An 18,474-nucleotide genomic window follows, 5' to 3' on the forward strand; every position below is an offset into this window, starting at 1 on the left:
CCTGCTGTGCTGCTTCTGGCCTTGCTGAGCTTCGGAACTGGCCTTATGGTATTAATACCGTACTGAATTCTTCTCTAACCATTGTCAGTTTAATTTACTAAGTTGAATTAACCTTTGATTCTTGCGTTTTCTATATTTGACCTAATTTTTTTTCTTTTTATCTATTTTTTTTCTCTGTTTCTGTCTCTACCTTCTCTTTCCTTTTCCCCCTCCCCTTCCTGTGTCTCTCGTCACACATCTCACCCTGGACGTCCGCCACTGGGGCATCCCCACTGCCACATTTGTTTTTAAACAACCACATTCTCTCTGGGCGCCCATTGCTCCAACCTGCAGCGACCTTGGGAGGCTGCTCTGCGTCCTACACTTTTGTCTCATTGCTTCTCTCTGCAGTGACTCTGCTTTTGCTCTGTTAGGAACTTGAACACACACATGCACACATGCACACACACACAACACCCACAAAAAAATTAAGTTTGCTTAAATGCCCAGTTCCTATGAGAATGATCAGTGCCCCCCTTGGAAGAACCTGTCAGGACCGCCACGGCCACGCCACCAAGCATTCTGTGTGGAAGAGGAAGGTTTGGCGTTTGGAAAAAGCTGGACCTCCAGACATTTTACCATTCACAGATACTCTTGTGCCACTTCACGAGGAGTTTGCCCCTTTCTAATGGCAGTACAAAAATATTTGGGAGCACTTTTCTTTAAACACTGTTTTTTTTTTTTTCAAAAGCATTATGCTAGGTTTACAGAGAAGTTTCTGCACATCTGCTACTTGTTGCATTTTTCTGTTCTTACCTGAAAATGATGTAGCAGAGGAAAATGTCTGAGTACCTCCTAAAGCTTGCATCAGATTGTTCAAATCACCTCGTGCTCCCCACCCTTCTAACTCCATGCTCCCCCTTTGCCTTTGAAAAGTAGTTGGCTTCGCTCGCATTGAAGTGCCCGGGTTAAGGGAGCCCAACCACTGGAATGCACCCAAGCATTTTGCTGGCACGATGGGCAAAGTAAGTCACCCTGTTGCCCATACAGTGGAATAAAATAGATTGGTTAGGCATTTTCTGAAGGCTGATCAGATGTTCTAGGAGGCACTTTTGTCCTAGTATTACAACCAGCAGCTTATGCTGGCACTGCAAACAGGGCCAACCTGTGATGTGCCCTGTACCCGTCAGTTTGGTAAGATGGGTGCCTCTCAGCCAGAGTGATCCGGGCCGCATGGCAGTGAGCCGCAGGCCAGCACAGAGCCAACAGTTTGGCCTGTGTGGTCCGACAGTATCACGTAAACGTCAGTCCCCAAGTTGGAAGTATCTACTGCGAGCCAGGCGTGGGTCCCACAGCAGCTCCCCCCACACCAGAGCAGAAGGCAGGGGACAGATGACTCCCAGACTGCCCGGCCCAGAGCGTCCACACACTGCGACTCGGTCAGCCTGTCCTACTTTCCGAACTCTCCAGCCCCCCATATTGGTGGCTTTAGGGACATTTTAAAAATGCTGGTGAAAGCCAGCTAGCCCCTCTACGGCCGAGGGCCACGCCTCTCCACGTGCCCAGGAGGGGAAACGCAGCGTGTTCGCTAAAGTCTCATGTGGAGACTCGGCTGGATCCTGCTCAGTAACATCTGTGCACGCCTGGGGACTGACCTTCTACTGAATAAAACCTCCCTCCCTCCCTCCATTGTGGTCACATATCATTCTACGTATCTCATCTCCGAACATCCCACAGAAGTTTGATTTTTGTTTTTGTTTATTTTTTAGTTGTGTTTGTTGTTGTTGTTATTTTAATTGATGTTTGAAGACTGGTCTTTCCCTTTGGGAACCCAAGTGACCCCACGTGCGGGGCAGAGCTGCCTGTGTCGGCTGGCACAGGCCCATGGCCCCCAGCGCTCACAATTTAGAGGCTCGAGCGCAGAACCTGAGCGCAGACCCTGGAGGCTGCACTGTTCCCAGCAGCTCAGGCAGGTAGCACCTCTTGCCCCAGCCCTGTCTGCACCCCCAGGCCCAATGCAAACCTCTCCCCGGGGTCCCTGACCTGCCTCCACACCAGCACAAGAGAAGCAGGCAGGGTTCTTAGGTACAAAGCAGAGCATCCAGGAGAGGCACAAGGTGCCGCCGGACCTGGCGTGAGAGTCCCAGGTCAGCTATCGAGAGCTCTGGGAGGCCGAGGGAAGGAGAGATGTGTCGGGCAAGTGGCCCATCCCTGTCTTCCTGGCTCCTGGCATGCTCTTGGTAACATCTTGGGCAGAAGTCACATGTTCACCCCAGAGGGCCCATCTCGGTGGTCTGCCCCAGAGGGGAGGGACAGTGTCAGTGTGTCCGAAGGGACTCTTTGGAGATCTAGCCCAAAGCCTAGGGGGGACTGACAGGGCCCTGTTCCCTCAGCATACCCAGGGCGAGGCGGGCCCTTGGTTTGTAACAGGATACCTTTCGAGAGACAGTGTTGGGGTACATCTGCTCCCCACTGGACACCGTCCTCGGTTTCAGCTGTGGCCCCCAGGCCCGCCAGTGGCTCCCGGGAGATAGCAGCCCTTTGAGGCCCCCGCAGGAGGAAGCACCCGCCACCTTGCTCAGCTGCCCCTGCTGCTGTGCACTAGTCCGTGCTGCCCACACTCCACATGCCACGGGGTCTCTCTGCTCATTTCTGAAGTATTTATATGGCAGGTTTGGATCACGTTTTGTTACTAATAAGAATGCTAACACTGTTGTGTAGATAATCAGCGAGGCCTTGATGAAGTTTACACCTTTGCATTATTAAAAGAAATAACAGTCCACGTGAACTCACCAGCGTGTTTTGATTTTATTGAATAGTCGTGTGTCCTGCAAAGTGTCAGAAGTCCTTTCCTCCCACCTCACGTGCACCTGAATAACTTTGGTTGCCCCATATCGTACCCCAAACTTGTAGCCTGCTGCTTGGAATTCTAGCAAAGACAGTCTTCCCCTTTCCTGATGAGCTATACATTTTGCTCAGCTGCCCTGAGAACTCCTGTGGGTCGTTGCCTCCTTGCATGTTCCTAGTCCCCAGCAGGCAGGAAGAGGGGAAAGTCCCTTTGCAGAACCAGGAGGTGGTCACTTCGGGGTCAGGGGTGCACCACGGGGCCTGGATAGACAGCTCTGTAGCTAGGGCTCCTGATTTCACTGCTCCCATTAAAACCCCACAGCAGAGGCTGCACAGAGTGCCCTTGTGATAGATAGAATGTGAGAGAAGGATCTCGTTGGCAAATCCTATTCTGTTTATAATCATACTTAGTAGGACACTTCCCAAAAGCCATGGAGACCAGCCAGCCGTCTGCTTAATGGCAGATTCTGGGAAGGAGCAAGCAGACATGTATGGGTCCATCAATGAACAGCAACCCCAGCTCAGTGGAAAGGGCACCGCTGCTGCACGGAGAGCCCGTGACACTGACTCAGGCCCACCTGGCATCTGTAAAAATGTGAGACCCGTATCCCCATTTTGAGGCATCTAAGAAAGACCCATGTAGGTCTCTGCCGTGGGGCAGCCAGTTCCCTGTCCAGTCGTCAATGTCTCCATGCCAAGCACCGCAGCAGATGGTCAGCCCCATCTTCGTAGCATCACCGTTTGGGGGGCCCTGACCCTGGAGGTCATAGAGGAGCTGCTCCCAAGAAACTCTCTTTGCGTGCAGGGGTGTGGGTGAGTCAGTCAAGGGAGGCCAGCGGCAAGGTCATGCAAAGATAGACCCCTGGAAGATTTTTATGGCTCCCTTTTATAAACTATGACATAAGGTACAGGGGTCCCCCTTGCCGTCCCGCCCTCCTGGACTCCAGTCCTGTAACATCCCCCGAGAGCCAGGGAAGGTTGGTTTGACTTGAATACGCTGTCATCTGTTCCCTGGAGTTTTCTGTAGCTCAAGGCGCACCTTGCTCCCTAGAGTCTAGACTCTGCAAGGTGAACTGGGTGGTCCTTTCTCCTTCGGGGACAGTCTTTGCTCTCTGTCCGTCTGTATGGCAGGTCAGGTCCCCAAGGTGAGACTCCGCAGCTCCTCCTTGGGCGGGAGTCATTGCAGGGCAGTCCCAACAGGACTTGGGAACCACGCTCCTCAAACCCTACTGTGTGTGAGGATCACCCAGGCTGCTCTGCCAGATTTTGATTCCTGAGCCCCAGCCCCGGAGGTTCTGCTTCAGTAGAACTGGGGAGTCCCAGAGTCTAAATTTAAAGCACCCCAGGAATTCCGCTATAGGCGGACAAGCATTATGCTAAAAAAAGTGTTTATTTTTCACATGAAAATCAAATCATGAGAATCAATGAATAAAAACGGGACCTACTGAGTATTTTAGTCTTTGAAGAAAAAGTCCTTCCGTGCACACGCTGTGCGGGGGATCTGTACCGTGCGCAGGGTGCTCTGGACAGCGACGTGGGACAGCAGGCTCTTGTGGTTGGACAGGTGTGGAGACAGTGGCACCCCAGGCCCTGGCCCACACAGGGACCTCTTCCAGAACATTACAGTGTTCCTACCAAGGGGTGGGCCAGGCTCTGCTCGAACGCCTCCAGCCACAGGGGGCTTGCCTGCCAAAGCAGCTCACATTCTGTTAGTTCTTTCTCGAGGGGAGCCGAAATCTAACCCGGATCCAATGGTTTCCATCCCACAGAGATCCCGAACAAGAGTACTAGTTCCATTTCACAACACCCCTGTAGGTATCCGGAGGTGGCGTCGTCATCTCCAGACTAAACACCCACTCATTTTCTCGACAAATATTCTTTGAATGTTTCCCCTGTGTCAGGTTGTCCTAGATGCCGAGGACATATAAGACAGGTAGAGTCACTTGTAGAACATTCCAGAAGGGGCAGCCAAATAAAAATCAGGTAACTGAACAGAAAATGGCAGATAGAAGTAAAAGAGGAGAAAACAGGTAATGTGGTAGATACTGGGAAGAGGTGCCTCACTGGTTGAGAGGTGAGCAGATGGAGGGAGAGGGGCCCCCCTGATATGGTGACATTTGAGCTGAGGCTTGTAGGACAACAAAGAGCCACCCAGGAGGTTATGGGGCTGGAGTGTTGGAGGCAAGAGGTTATCAAGGCTGTGAGGCAGGGGTGGGCTGGTGTGTTCAGCAGGTGGGGTGAAGGCTCTGGCCAGAGCATAGGGATGGGGTAGACGGCCAGCGCCATGAGGTACAACAGTCAGAAGAGAGGGAGAGTCTACAGCGTGTGTGGGGCCTTTAGGCCAGGAGGCAGAGTCTAAGTTTTACCTCAGATATAAGGAAGGAGCGTGTCCCTTCTTTCCGTCTCACATCACAGGGGACTTTGTTGCCTCCTGGGTCTTCCCACTACGTGCCCTTGGTACTGGCCTCTGGCAGGGCCTGATGAGTCTAGCACATAAGCTGGAAGACTGCTGCCTCTCAGAAACACGGAGCCACCTCCTAGTGGTTTGCCGTCCCCTTTAGGGATATGATTTGTCCCCTAAAGCCATATTTACGTATAAACCTCAGAATGTAGAGTTCGAACCACAGAGTCCGAAAACACAAACATTGTCCCCTCACACAAATACTTCAGACCCCTTCTTCAGGAAGCAGCCACTTGACACTTCTGGGGCACCATCAGGAGGTGGCAGCGGCTTCCAGCCCAGGGACAGGAGAGAGAGAAAGCCCAAGGCTGGTATTTCCTCCCTGTTTGGGGAAACAGCTTGGGGATTCTGAAGATCAGGAAGGCTTGCGTGCCTCTCTTTGCTTATTTGAGTGGAATATGCGAGAACCTTCGAGAAGAATGGATGCTTTATTCTGCTTTCGTGAGCTGCTAGGGAAAAGACCCCCTGTAGTGGGACCACAGGGAGCCAGCCGGCTGTCTCCTGCTGCCCAAGTCCGGAGACAGCAGTGTGGCCAGAGCTGGGTCCTCAAAGCACAGAGCCCTTTGTCTGTCTTGATGCCTTCGTGAGGATAGGCTAGGGTTTTCAGTGCAGGTTGGATGGGACCAGCCAGCGAGCCCAAGAAGGAAAAGCTGGGAAGCAAGACCAAGGTCCCAGAGAAGCCAAAGATATTCAAGAATTTGAGAATCTTCTCCACCTAAGACCCAACTGTGCCATGGGTACTACGAATTAAGCTGTGAGTGAACAGTCCTCTCTGGCATGCTGAGCTGGTGGTTCATACCCCGAATTAAACTTTGAAACAAAGACTGATGGGGTAGGAGCACCGCTGAAGAAGCTCCATGGTACCTGAGCAGGGACCCCCGGGCAGGCGGAGGAGTGTCCCCTGGGACACAGACTGAATGAAAAAAGAAGAATGTGGCCCATCTATAGCACCTGTCACCTCGGACTCCGTGTTCCTCCAATATCTGGTGTGACATGTGGCTGACCTGGTCACCACAGCAGGTCAGCAGGTGACCAGGTCACCAGGCCTGGTCTGGTGCTGAGCAAAGGGCAGTGAGACCCAGAGAGCATTGGCCACAGTTCCTGCCTCTAGTAGGCAGACCTGGATCATCCTAGTGGGGCCCGGCAGCACAGGAAGCCTCAGACAAGGTCTGGTGGTGGGGTGGGGCTGCTAGTTCTAGAGCTCTGTCCTTCCAAAAGAGGAACAAAGCAGACATGCCCATATTTCCATCTGAGTTCATTGTCTCCACATGAGCTTATGAGCAGAGCTCTGCATGGGTTCTTGCTCTGAGGAGCATGACCACTGCTCTCCCGGACACCGGGGCGGGGGGCAGTCACCAGCCAGGAGGCCACCTCAGGCAACTCCCATCAGTCACAGGAGGTCCTGGGGAGCTGAGCCTGGGGCCCTTCTGTGAGCCCATCAATCCCTGAGTCCAGGGGGGTTATAGATGGACAGCAGGGGAGTATGACACAGAGGCCGAGGCATTCAAAGTGAGCCCAGCCAGAAGCGGGAGTGCTGGGTACTGCTGGGTACTTCTTGGATGTGAGAATGCGTGTCTGTAGTGGGCACAGAGGATCTTTGCCCTGAGTGTGAGCGTGCCTGTCCGTGTGGACGTGCATCTCTGGGTGAGTCTACTGGGTTTCCTGAAGTCTGGTCCAAGTGTGTCCAAGCTCCCAGATGGTGAGTATACACAAACCTTTCACCTTGCCTACCGGGCCTGGGCAGACCTCCATGTCTCCAGAGTAAATGGGCTTCGTTTGTCTCCCTGGGTGCAGTGAAGAAGGACAGGCCATGAAGGATAAACCATTAAGTCAGTGTACACTGTCCAGTGTTGGGATCCTCTAGAGCTGTTCCTAAAGAGGAGAGGAAGTGGGGTATATCCTGGGCACACCAAGGTGCCTGATGTCACCACCAGCCCACAGGGAGCCCTGGGAACCCCCTGCCTCCCTAGTGGAGACCCTGCCCCTGACTCTTCCCAGGAACCACAGTCTGAAACCAGTGACCACTGCCTGCTGGCAGGCTCCCAGGAAAAACGGCGAACAATGAGTCTGGGGGAAGCTCAGACTGAGCACAAGGTTAGACATAGCTCCCAGTCCCCAGTCGCATCCTGACCTGTGGGCGCCTCATGCCCCTGTCCCCTGGTCTATGCGATAAGCTTGCTATCTCACCCTCTAGAACATACAAAGAAACTGTTGTCTCAACACCGAGGTGTAGAAAGGATCCATGGAAGGTGCCCCTCTTGACACAAATGCCATGATTTTGTCCTGTAGGCTCTCCCCCACCCCAGGGGCTGGTGCTCTGCAGGGTCCAGGAGTCTGGATGTCAGCATATTAACCGCCAGCCATCTCTCTCTCCCTCCCACTCAAGCCAACGGCAGCCCTACATCAGGCCTGAGCACTGGGGCCATCGTGGGGATCCTCATTGTCATCTTTGTCCTGCTCCTGGTGGTCGTGGACATCACCTGCTACTTCCTGAACAAGTGTGGCCTGCTCATGTGCATCGCTGTCAACCTATGTGGAAAGGCCGGGCCCGGAGCCAAGGGCAAGGACATGGAGGAAGGCAAAGCCGCCTTCTCGTGAGTGCAGATCCACTTGCCACTGCTGGGGTCTGGGCTCTGCCTCGGGTTGGGGGTGGGTGGGCAGCTACGGAGCCATCTCATGGGAGAAATGTTTCTCAAAGCATGGCCTTTGGGGATACCTGTTGGAAAAGCAAACTCTTGGTCCCAACCTCACATTTAACATACTAGAATTTCAGAGAAGTTTGAAAGTCCTTGCATAGGTCAGAATGAGGGGAATTTTCAGAGCTGAATGAGGAGGGGACCTGCCATAACATTTGAGAGACATGCTTGCCTTGCTGTCACTCATTCACATATTCATTCATTTGTGTCCCAACAAATATTTATCGAGCAGCTGCTTCAGGGCAAGGTGCTCTTCCTGAACACTAGGTTACACCCACCAACAGAACAGTTAAAATGTCCTGTCCTTTGAGAGCTGAGGAGCCAGATGCTGTCCCCTCCCCCGTCTTTGGAGGAACAGATCCTGAGCCAATTAGCAGGAGCCTTCACAGACTCTGGGCGGGAAGGGACAGAGCAGGGGTTAGCTATTAGCACCACCACATGTCAGGCACTTAATCTGCATAAACACAGATTATCTGAGCACTTCTCTGTGCCAGGCACTTCACACTTAATATCTCAGTCAACGTTAAGGAGCTAGGCAAGATAGAGACTTATTTACCCCATTTTACAGATGAAGGGTGAGCAAATCAGATGCTCAAGGTCGCACAGCTAGGACTAGTGGGAGCTGAGGCTCAGGCAGTTGGGCCTGGCTTGAAATGCGCCCCCTGCTGTAGCTGGCTTCTCCAAGGAGCCCCGTTCCTGCCCCAGCAAACCAGGATTGAACCAGCAACTCTCTCCACAGGAAAGATGAGTCCAAGGAGCCCATCGTGGAGGTGCGGACTGAGGAGGAGCGGACCCCAAACCATGATGGAGGGAAGCATACGGAGCCCAATGAGACCACGCCGCTGACAGAGCCCGAGTATGTGGGCGGGGAGGGGCCCCATTCTCCATTGGCAGAGTCCCACACCCACCTCATCACCCCACCCACACCTCCCATGCCTCTGACCCCACCATTCCCCGCCAAACAAAGTAGGCCAGGTTCTGGAGCCCTTGGCCAGAGATGCCTGACCCCACTCTCTCCCTAGAGAGAAGGCATTCTTGGTGCTGTTAAGGGACGGTAGGGGCTCTGAAAGGGCTGCTGGGACGAGTGGAGTCTCTAGAGCCTGTTTTGGAGTCACACACACATCCTGGAAATGGACGAAGGGAGCAAAACATCACTGAGAGGAACTGAGCTTTGAGAGGCTTAGCAGATTCTGTTGAGGATCTTCAAGAACTCTAGGGTTTTCTGCGTTCTTCCTAGAAGGGTGAGAGAAGGCAGGGACGTGTGAAGCTCCCCGGCCCTCCTGTCTCGGAGGCCTGGGGGACCCTCAGGCAGGAACCGTGCCCCCCTGAGTTTGTGATGACCGCTGGCTATCCTGAGTGCTGTGGGTTTGAAGGGCGTGCAGGCTCAGGGCAGCCCGACACCTCTGGCCGGAGACCCCGTGGCTCCTGGCGGCCGCTCGCCCTCCTGGTCTGCCTCCCTCGCGACTGCCCATCACTGCCCGTGGAGCCCCGGAGGACGGCGGGCCCCAGTTCCTCCGGGGGCCGAGGGCACCGGCAGCGGTGGCCTCTCCTTGAGTCGGGGTGCAGGCAGAGGTCAGGAGGGCCCCAGCGGGGCTGGAGGGGACGGCAGCCCGAGCGCCGAGAGCTGCAGGGGCGTCCGCAGGTGCCTTTAGGCTGCCAGGTGCTCTGTGTCTCCTGTCTCCTCTTCTGCCCGCCTGGGCACTGTGCTTCCTCTCGCCATCCTCGTTTCTCTGTGGGTCTGTGTCGTGCCTGCACGTCCCCGCATGCCCCGCCCGCGACCCCTCCTTGGCTGCAGCCCCCCCCCCACCACCCCCGCCTCTTTGTCTCGTCTGAGCTTCATCGTCTACTCTCTTCTACTTCCTGTCCTCCCCACAGGCTGCCTGCCGACACCACAGCCACTGTCGAGGACATGCTGCCTTCTGTCACCACCATCACCGCTAACTCTGACACTATCACCGAAACCTTTGCCACTGCTCAGAACAGCCCCACCAGTGAGACCACCACCCTGACCTCCAGTATTGCCCCCCCGGCCACGGCCGCCCCTGACTCAAACTCTGTGCCCGCCGGCCAGGCCACCCCTTCCAAGGGGCCCGGCGGCGCCACCGCCTCCCCGCCCCCAGCCACTGCCCCCAAGGTCGCCCCCCTCGTCGACCTGAGTGACACCCCGACCTCGGCCCCCGCCGCCGGCAGCCTGTCCTCTGGCGTCCTGGCCCCCCCGGGGGCTGTGCTCAGCCCGAGCGCCCCCGCCGGCGCGGGGGAGGCCTCCAAGGCCCCTCCAGCCAGCAAGCCGGGCCCCGCCGCAGAGGCCCCCCCCGCCCCGCAGGAGGCCCCCGGCACCGGAGGCCCGGACCCCGAGCCCGCCCAGCCCGGCGCCGCCGCGAAGAGCCCGGCCGAGGCAGCCGCGGGCCTCACTAGCCCGAAGAGCGAGGCTGCCTCCGTCAGCGCCACAAACCCTGCCCAGGGCGAGGACTTTAAAATGGACGAAGGGAACTTCAAGACCCCAGATATTGACCTTGCAAAGGATGTTTTTGCAGCCCTGGGCTCTCCTGCTCCCGCCGCTGGGGCCAGTGGCCAGGCCCCTGCGCTTGCTCCTCCCACTGCAGACAGCTCTGTGTCGCCTGCACCAGCAAAGACCGAGTACGGCCTCTCTCTGTCCGCTGTCGTCGGGTGGTGTCCCGTGTGGTGTGCGTTTGTGCCGTGCCGTGTCCGTTCTGTTAGATGTGCCTTCAGCCTCCTCCAGGGCTTCTCTGGGCCACGGCCCACCCGGGGGCTGGGATGAGGCGGAGGCGGCGGGGCAGGCAGCGGGGCCCAGGGGCAGCCGCCTGCTCGCTAATTAGGCCACGTTAATTACGTCTTCTCCTCACCATCGAGCGGTGGCTTCTGTCTCCCCCGGGGGTGGGGGTGGGGGCCCTTGCGGTCGGGCCGCCGATGAGCTGAGCGGAGCTAAGGAGGCCAAGGTACCTTTCCCGGCCGCCCCGGGGCCGCAGACAGACAGTGTGTGACCCAGTGCCAGGCTGGGCCCCACCCGATGGCACTGCCGGGCGGGAGGAAATGAGGCGGGCCCCGAGGCCCCGTGGGGTGAGGATGTGGTCCAGAAGGCCCTGTGCCACTTCCGACCAGATGCCCACGACGCCCCCACTACCGCCACCTACTCTTGCTCCTCCTGACCTGGTGTGTCTGAGAAGACTCAGCTCACAAGCCTTGAATGACTGTTGCGTCTCCAAGGTCAAGGGAAGGTCCTTAAGTGAACAGATTTCTTAGCTGTGATGGCAGAGGGCAGCCGGAGCTGGGGTCTGAGGCCGCTTGCCCCTAGACCGGACTTAGGAAGGCAGAGCCAGACCGAGGTGTTTATGGAAAAGCCTCTGTGTGTTTTATAATAGAGGATCTGGGCCCCAGATGAGCTTTGTGCTGCCACCCAGACCTGAAATGGGAGGGACCCTCCCCGGGACCCCAGAATCTGAGGAAGTAGGACTCCACTGGCCCTGCCCACTCAGCCACCCTCTGACTCCCCGCCGTCCCCATGTGCAGCCTGACAGCCAACTCTAGCCTGTCATGCCGTGGAAAGCTGCCTCAGTCCCAAAGAGCATCTTCTGACCCTAAACACAGAACAGTATATGGTGGGAGTGAGGACAGGCGAGAGCCAGGTGGTTTGCAGAGGGGCCCTGGAGTCAGGGCTGAGGAACCCAGCACAGCATGTCTCGTTTATACCAAGCTGAGCTGCTGCGGTTCCTGCGGCCAGTCGGGGTGAGGAGAGGGCCGCATGTGCTGTCCCTTCCACTACCCCAGGTAAGGACTGGGCTCCTGGGCCCCCGGCTTTGGATTAGGACCAGAACAGGGAAGGTCTCATTCCTCTGATTCAGTGGCTCTCAACTTCGGCTCCGTTTTAGAGTCACTTGGGTGCTTTTAAAAGTCATCATGCCCAGATCAATTAAATCAGGATTTCTGTGGGGGACGGCCCAGGCCTCCTTGATTTTTAGAGCTCCCAGGTGATTCCAGCGTGCAGCCAAGGATGGAGACCATTGCTCTAAGCTGGAGCCCTGCCTGAGGGGCCGGCTGAAGGGTGAGTTACTGCAGATTGTGGTCTCAGCGCTGTTTTCCCAATTCTCCGCAGGAAGGGCCCAGTAGAAGCAAAGTCGGAGTGCCAGGAGACAGAAACGAAGCCAGCGCCAGCCGAAGTCAAGACGGTCCCCAACGACGCCACACAAACAAAGGAGAATGAGAGCAAAGCATGATGGGTGACAAGAAATGAGCAGATCAAAGTAAAAAGTGACACCACAGCTTCACCAGAGCATTCCCAATATCTCACATGTGCACACACACACACACACACACACATCTCATTCCTCTAGTGTCTTTTGCCTTTAAAAGAAAAAAAAACTAAACAGATAAACATGGGATCTCCTTTTTGTAGGTTTATAGAAAGGGTTCCTTTGCTGCGCGCACTCACTTGTAAGAAAACGAGACAAAAAGGTTAAACCCACAGCCAAACTAGGACACTCTGTTCCCTGAAACCATTTAAGAATCAAACAAAAGGACCCCAAATTAAGAATCTAGGAAGCTCAGAAAAAAAAAAAATCTAGGTTCAGGAAGACCGCACTTGGTGTTGCCCAATTGGCACAGACCAGTTTCAGAGAAATACTTCCAGATACTAAGACTAACGAATGAACAAAGTCCGAGTTTATTTTTATACTTTGAGTCGAGTTTGAACTCTGTAAAGCCCCATAAATAAGTTATAATTTCTGTTCACTTTGTATTTGTTCAGTATGCAAAGTGTGTCACCCTTGCTAGCTGAATTCAATTCCCACGTAGACTCTTGTTTTGTAGGAAGAATGCCAAATTGCAGCTTCTGGGGGTAGATCTCAGTTTGCAATATTCTGATTTCTTTTTTTCTCTCCTTTCCTTTCTCATTCTTTTCTTTCCCCCTTTCTGCCAACTTTGTTTTCCAATGTTTACAAGTTGACAAATGTTTGACTTTGGTTGTGTTTAAATGTCCGTGTAAAATAGCTGCCTTCTTTTTTTTGTTGTTTTTTGTTTTGTTTTGTTTTGTTTTTTAAGTTACAAACACTGCCTAGAGGCGGGTAGGGTCATCACAGGCTTGCTTTTGCACGGGACAACTTTACAAAATATGATTGTTTACAGTGGCTCTTCCCCCCCCCCCCCAACTCCCTCCCCTCTCTGATTTGAAATTTTTGCCTGTGTGCAGCTCAGGTGAAAATCCATCTCGTTCTGGAGTGGTTTTGTTTTTGTTTTTTTGGTTCTCGGTCCTTTTTGTATCTCCTGGGGGGTTAGACCACTTTCTGATTAGCCACCACCTGCCTGTATCTGTGAAAAAGGGTCTACCCCCCAACAGGCATCTGAGTCCTTCCTTTTGAAGGACTCTTTAGGCTTTGTTGAATGAAGCAGAGAAGATTGTATAGTTGGGGCTGGTCTTGGTGAACACACATTTTTACCCCAAACATCCCCTTTTTGTAGAAAGCCAAATAAAATATATACGTACAATTTCTTTTTGAGCTCAGAATCTAGATTTGAGCGGAAGAGCATGTGTGCTTCAGGGAATTAGTGTCTTTTTTTGGAAATCTGTTGAAGTAAAGTAACATCGGCCTTCTGTTCACTTAGGCAGCATTTATAGAAACAAAAGAGAGAGAGAAAAAAAAAAAAACCAACCTGCTGTCTGGAGTCATAACACAACTTTCCTGGATTGGAAATCAAGTGGGGAAAAAAAAATACAGAAACTTTAAGGGGGATGGGAGGGGGGAGAAGGGAAAAGCCAGCCCTTTGTATAGAAATTTTGCTTTTTTTTCTCATTCTACTTTAGAACTGCAAGCTTGTGCACTGTGGATGCGTGAATATTTTAGTGTGAAACGTGTTTTTGTCATAGTATTGAAATAAAACTTCAACATAGTTTGGTTGTGGAAGGTATAGCAGATAGTTCAGAAAAAAATATTCAGGAAACAAAAAAAATAATAACTCTTAAAAGGAATTGAAGCCTTTAAACAAAGAAAATGAAAGAAAAGTGATGATGATGATGATGAAGAAGATGAAGATAACGCTAAGGAAACAGAAATTCAGCCCTCCGGCATGCATTCCTTTCCCAAGGTACAAAACAGCAAGAGGTGAGGGTGGCAAGACTGCCCCGAGTCTGTCCTGTGGGCTGCGCTCCCCAATGTTCTGACACTTCTGCAGTCTGATCAATGGCGATACGCTAAGATTATAATTTCAAACTGTGAAAAATAATGGTCTTGTCATTTGCTAAATGTGGGGTTATTTTGCATTTTCTCAGCTCCTGGGGATGGAAATGGAGGATCCAGTGTACCCAGCTCTGGCCCCTTTGATTCTAGGGCTTGCACAAATCTGTGGTTCAAATGCACAGGCCCTCAGGCATGAGTAACGCGCAGACAGTTCTTTGAGCACACAGCAGAATGGGAGCTCCTGGGTGTCTGAGGCGGGAGGACCCAGCAGGGCCTGGTGGGCTCGTCCCACCTGCTGGGTCATCTGGTGGAATCAGTGGCTCATCTTCTGATGTTAATGGCGTTGACGACCTCAGCCAAGCCCACGCTATACTTCACCAAGACTGCATCTCATGCCAAGTGGTTGTGGCCAGGCACAATGACTTTGGTTCCAATGGTTAGGAAGAGAAAGAGGTATAGCCGACCCTCAAGCAACCTGGCCCAGGGCAGCTGACGCCCCCCCAGCCCACCCAGAACCCTGGCTCCGCCACTAGCTGGCACCCAAGACTCTGCCCACCTTTTGGCTTTTGGTCTGCCTCTCTTTCATTATACATAGATTTGTCTCCGCACGCATGAGGTTTCCTTTCTTTAAAAAAAAAAAAAAAGAAAAGAAAAGAAAAGAAAAAGAAAAAAAAAAGAAAAAACAAACAAAACAAAACAAAAAAAAAAACAGAGCAATGCTTTCTCTAAAATCAAAGAGAGAGTCACTTTATTTTCAAGATGTTCTATCTTTTATGTTAAGAGATAAAAGCTTATAGTTTTCCTTTTTTAATTTTTTTGAAGGCGGGATCAACTCTACCAGTCTCCAATGTCTATGTGTCTATATGTGTATGTGCCATACATATGTATTCACATAATTAGCGGCATGGCCAAGTTCTGCTGGAGGGGCACCCCCGGTGCCGCGCGCGGGGTCTCTGAATCCTGGGGGGCCGTAGTGCACATAGTACAGCTTCTGAAGTGGGACTGTTTTCACACTTTTCTATGGAGCCCTTCCACGTCCCAGGCTTTCACTCGAGGCTGTCTGTCTGGATGGTGGTTTTCAGACCTCCATTAACATCCCTACCCAGCATTCCGTACTTTGGGGGCCTTCTCTCTTGTTATAAACTTTTTACCAAGTGAAACATCAATACCACCTTTGTTTCCATTCTCACTGGTGTAAATACTGAGTACTAACTGAGAATTTTGACTTTGCATTCTGTCAGAATACTTGTGTTCAATAAAAATTGAAAGAAAAAACCCATTATGGTCTAACTGGGATTTATTTCCATTCATTGCGAGCCTGTCATATCAATCATACGTGGAAATGCCAGTGGTCTGTGGGTTGTTTTTTTTTTTCCCCCTGTAAACAAGGTCAGTTAAATGCAATGTCTTGAGTTCACGTTGCCTGAAGGTTGGTTTCCACTGTTTTCTCTCATATTGATAGGGGAATCCTCATCTTAGAATGGCCAGCCAACAGATTCAGAAAGATTCCATTCAAATCCTGGTTCTGCCACTTCCTTGTCGACCTTGGAAGATTTCCTTAATCTCCCCAAGACTCAGTTTCCTCTTTTAACAGACAAGAGCTGCCAAACTCCTAGAGCTGAGGCACTGGCTACTGAGTGAAGAAGTGCATTTGAAAGCGGAGTGTGGCACCGTCTCGGCACATAGTAGGTACTCAACAAATGAGAGGTAGTGCTGGAGGCACCCCAGGTGTGTGATAGCCTTAAACCCAATTAGAATAACAATCTAAACCTGAACCCCAAGGTTTCAACATGGAGGGAGGAGCATGAGGCTTATTCCAAAATATGTGATGCCTCTCTTTCTTTGCCATACTGCTCAGCCCTTGGAGTTGATTACAGTCTCTGAGCTAGACAGAGTGAAGAAGACTTCGTCTTCAGAATTCTCTTGCATATACTGCTGTCCGGCTGTGTTGGGAATTGGAAATCCCTGGAGCAGAGCAGGTCCCAGGACCAGCACTAGAATAAAGCAGCAAATGAGATGTCTAGGGAGTAGGCCAGTCCCACATCTGCATGGGTCTGAGGCATCTCCTTCTTTTGTGTCCTGTGTGCCCCCCTCTAGCCCCATCCTGGGGTGTTGTCTTCCTCTGGGTGGATGTCTGCATCCATCCCCAGGAGTTGTCCCTTCACTGGCCCTGGAGCCTGTTATGACGCAGAGCCACATGTATCTACGTGATTTCCTGTGGCACCAACTTCCAGCTGCATATGGCAAGGTAAGGAGTGAGAAACTTTGTATCGTGAAATGATGACCCTTTCTCTAATGATCCGGGGGGGGCTTACTTCCAGAGCTTGCCTCCTTCAGGCTGGTCTCCTCTGAGATTCCCTTAGTAAATAGTCGCTGAGTGTCTCCAAGAGGCTCAGGATATAGCAGTGAACAAAAGTCTCTTTCAGAACATTAGTGTTAAGCGTGGGGTGGAGCAGACAACAGCTACATAAATGACTAGTATGTTGTAGTGGCCATTAGGGCCATTCACCAATATTTCAGTTCTCCCCTCCCTCCTTCCGGGCACACGGTAGATCTATACTTGTCTGGTCACATAAAGTAGGCGTGACAGTGTACTTGCTTTGGTCAATGGACTATGAGCAGGGCAGTGTGTGTCACTCCCAGGCAGAGTCTTCGATAGCCAGTGTGTGTGTGTGTGTGTGTGTGTGTGTGTGTGTGTCCGTCTTGTCTTGCCACAGCCATCAACAATGCTGCAGGTGATGGGAGTGCCTTCACCTAGGCTCAGAGTGAGGGATGTGGAACAGATGACTTGTGATGGACGTGGAGCATGCATGAGGGATAACCCCCATGGTGACCTCTGGGCAATGTTCCTCCAAGGGGGAAGAGAAGGGGATATTTATACATATGGTGTATATACATCTTTACTGAAACAATGCAATTTACAAATTATATACTCTGTACTGAAATTCCATACGCTACAGAATTTTTTCGTAGCACATTTTAGCTGAACTCTTATCTAGAATCAACCTATGCTCACAATTAATGAGTGAAGTTGCAACAAGAACATTGGTTGATACAGTCATTGGTGTCAACGGGTAATATGGACATGGGGCACTGCAGCTCAGAGTGTTGGAACTTCACTCACTCAACAGTGAGTGACCTCTGCAGAATTGGGTGTGAGTTTTGAATATTAGAATATGGCCTCAATTTTTGTGCTAGCCGCAGTGGGATGGCTGCACACATGGCATATTGGTAAACTTAATCTATATCACAAATATTTCCCCATCACTCTTAAGTCTAGGCAAACACCAAAACTGCCAAAAAACAAACAACAACAACAACAAAAAAAAAAAAAAAAAACCAAGCCCTATTTGTAGCATTGGCAGCTCTCAGTAGTCACTGAGTAGACACTCACCGCCACTCAGTAGTAAATATTCCCAGCATGGCTGATCTCAGCATGTCCTCGCCTAAGGAGGAGTTAGGTAGAGTACAGTAGCCTATTTCCACCATGAGGATAAAAGAGACCTAAAGATCCTCAAGCTCAGAGAAAACACTAATATGTATTTATAATAACAATAAGCTATCAATACACATTGATAACAGTAAAATGTAGCAAAATAATTGAGAAATGATACATTTTGAGTATTTACTGCCTTCATTTTAAACACAATTTTTGTTGATTATAGGTTTATGTAATTTAACTTTCAATAACAACTGGCTCATAAAATTTCCTGAAAATATAACAATCCTCTCAAGCCAGTAAACGCTGGCTCCAGCAGACCACCGGATAGCCCTTTATGTTATAAGCTACTTAGCCTTAGGATCTGTTACCACAGCATGGTTCAGTCTGTTGTGGCTATAAATGGGGAGTGGTAAGTGCCATGGATAACAAATCCAGGTAAGGAGGCGGTCAGAGTACTCCTTTCTGAAAAGGTGACATTTGAGCAGTGACCTGAAAAAAAGTCAGGGACGAAACCATGCAAATATCTGAACAAAGATATCTCCAGTAGAGGGAACAGCAAGTGCAAAGATCCTCAGGTGAGGACTGCCCTGTGTGTTTTAGGAGCGGCAAGGAGGCCAGTGTGGCTGGAGCAAAGAGCACAGGATGGGCAACGGTACCCATGAGCTAGATCACATTGGGTCTGCAGACAACTGTTAGAATTTTGGCTTTTTTTCTTCAAGTGAGATGGAAAGCCAAGGGGAAACTTGGAGCAGAAGCCTGCCATGACTTGATTTTTGAAATGATCACTCTCTGGCTGCTAGATGGAGAACAGACTGTAGGAGAGAAAGAGAGGATGCTGAGGATACTAATTAGAGACAATAA

The 18,474-nt window shown here is 51.7% G+C and overlaps 1 protein-coding gene across 19 annotated transcripts in view; it reads left to right on the forward strand.

Moving 5' to 3' along the window:
* The window catches only part of NCAM1 (neural cell adhesion molecule 1), a 295,457-nt gene extending 280,007 nt beyond the window's left edge, over positions 1-15,450 (forward strand). For 10 of the 19 annotated variants that reach the window (XM_077893526.1, XM_077893529.1, XM_077893528.1 and 7 more), the window contains 4 exons: positions 7,674-7,881; positions 8,723-8,839; positions 9,859-10,620; positions 12,095-15,450. In XM_077893526.1, coding sequence (XP_077749652.1) covers positions 7,674-7,881; positions 8,723-8,839; positions 9,859-10,620; positions 12,095-12,215 — 1,208 coding nt within the window. In that variant the 3' untranslated portion in view covers positions 12,216-15,450. Of the gene's footprint in view, positions 1-333; positions 2,768-7,673; positions 7,882-8,722; positions 8,840-9,858; positions 10,621-12,094 lie in introns of those variants that run through there. The other 9 variants (XM_077893538.1, XM_077893539.1, XM_077893540.1 and 6 more) reach the window with 2 other exon arrangements.
* Positions 15,451-18,474: the final 3,024 nt, after the last annotated feature.

Source organism: Canis aureus, chromosome 3 (genome assembly GCF_053574225.1).
Source record: "Canis aureus isolate CA01 chromosome 3, VMU_Caureus_v.1.0, whole genome shotgun sequence".
Lineage (NCBI taxonomy): Eukaryota > Metazoa > Chordata > Mammalia > Carnivora > Canidae > Canis > Canis aureus.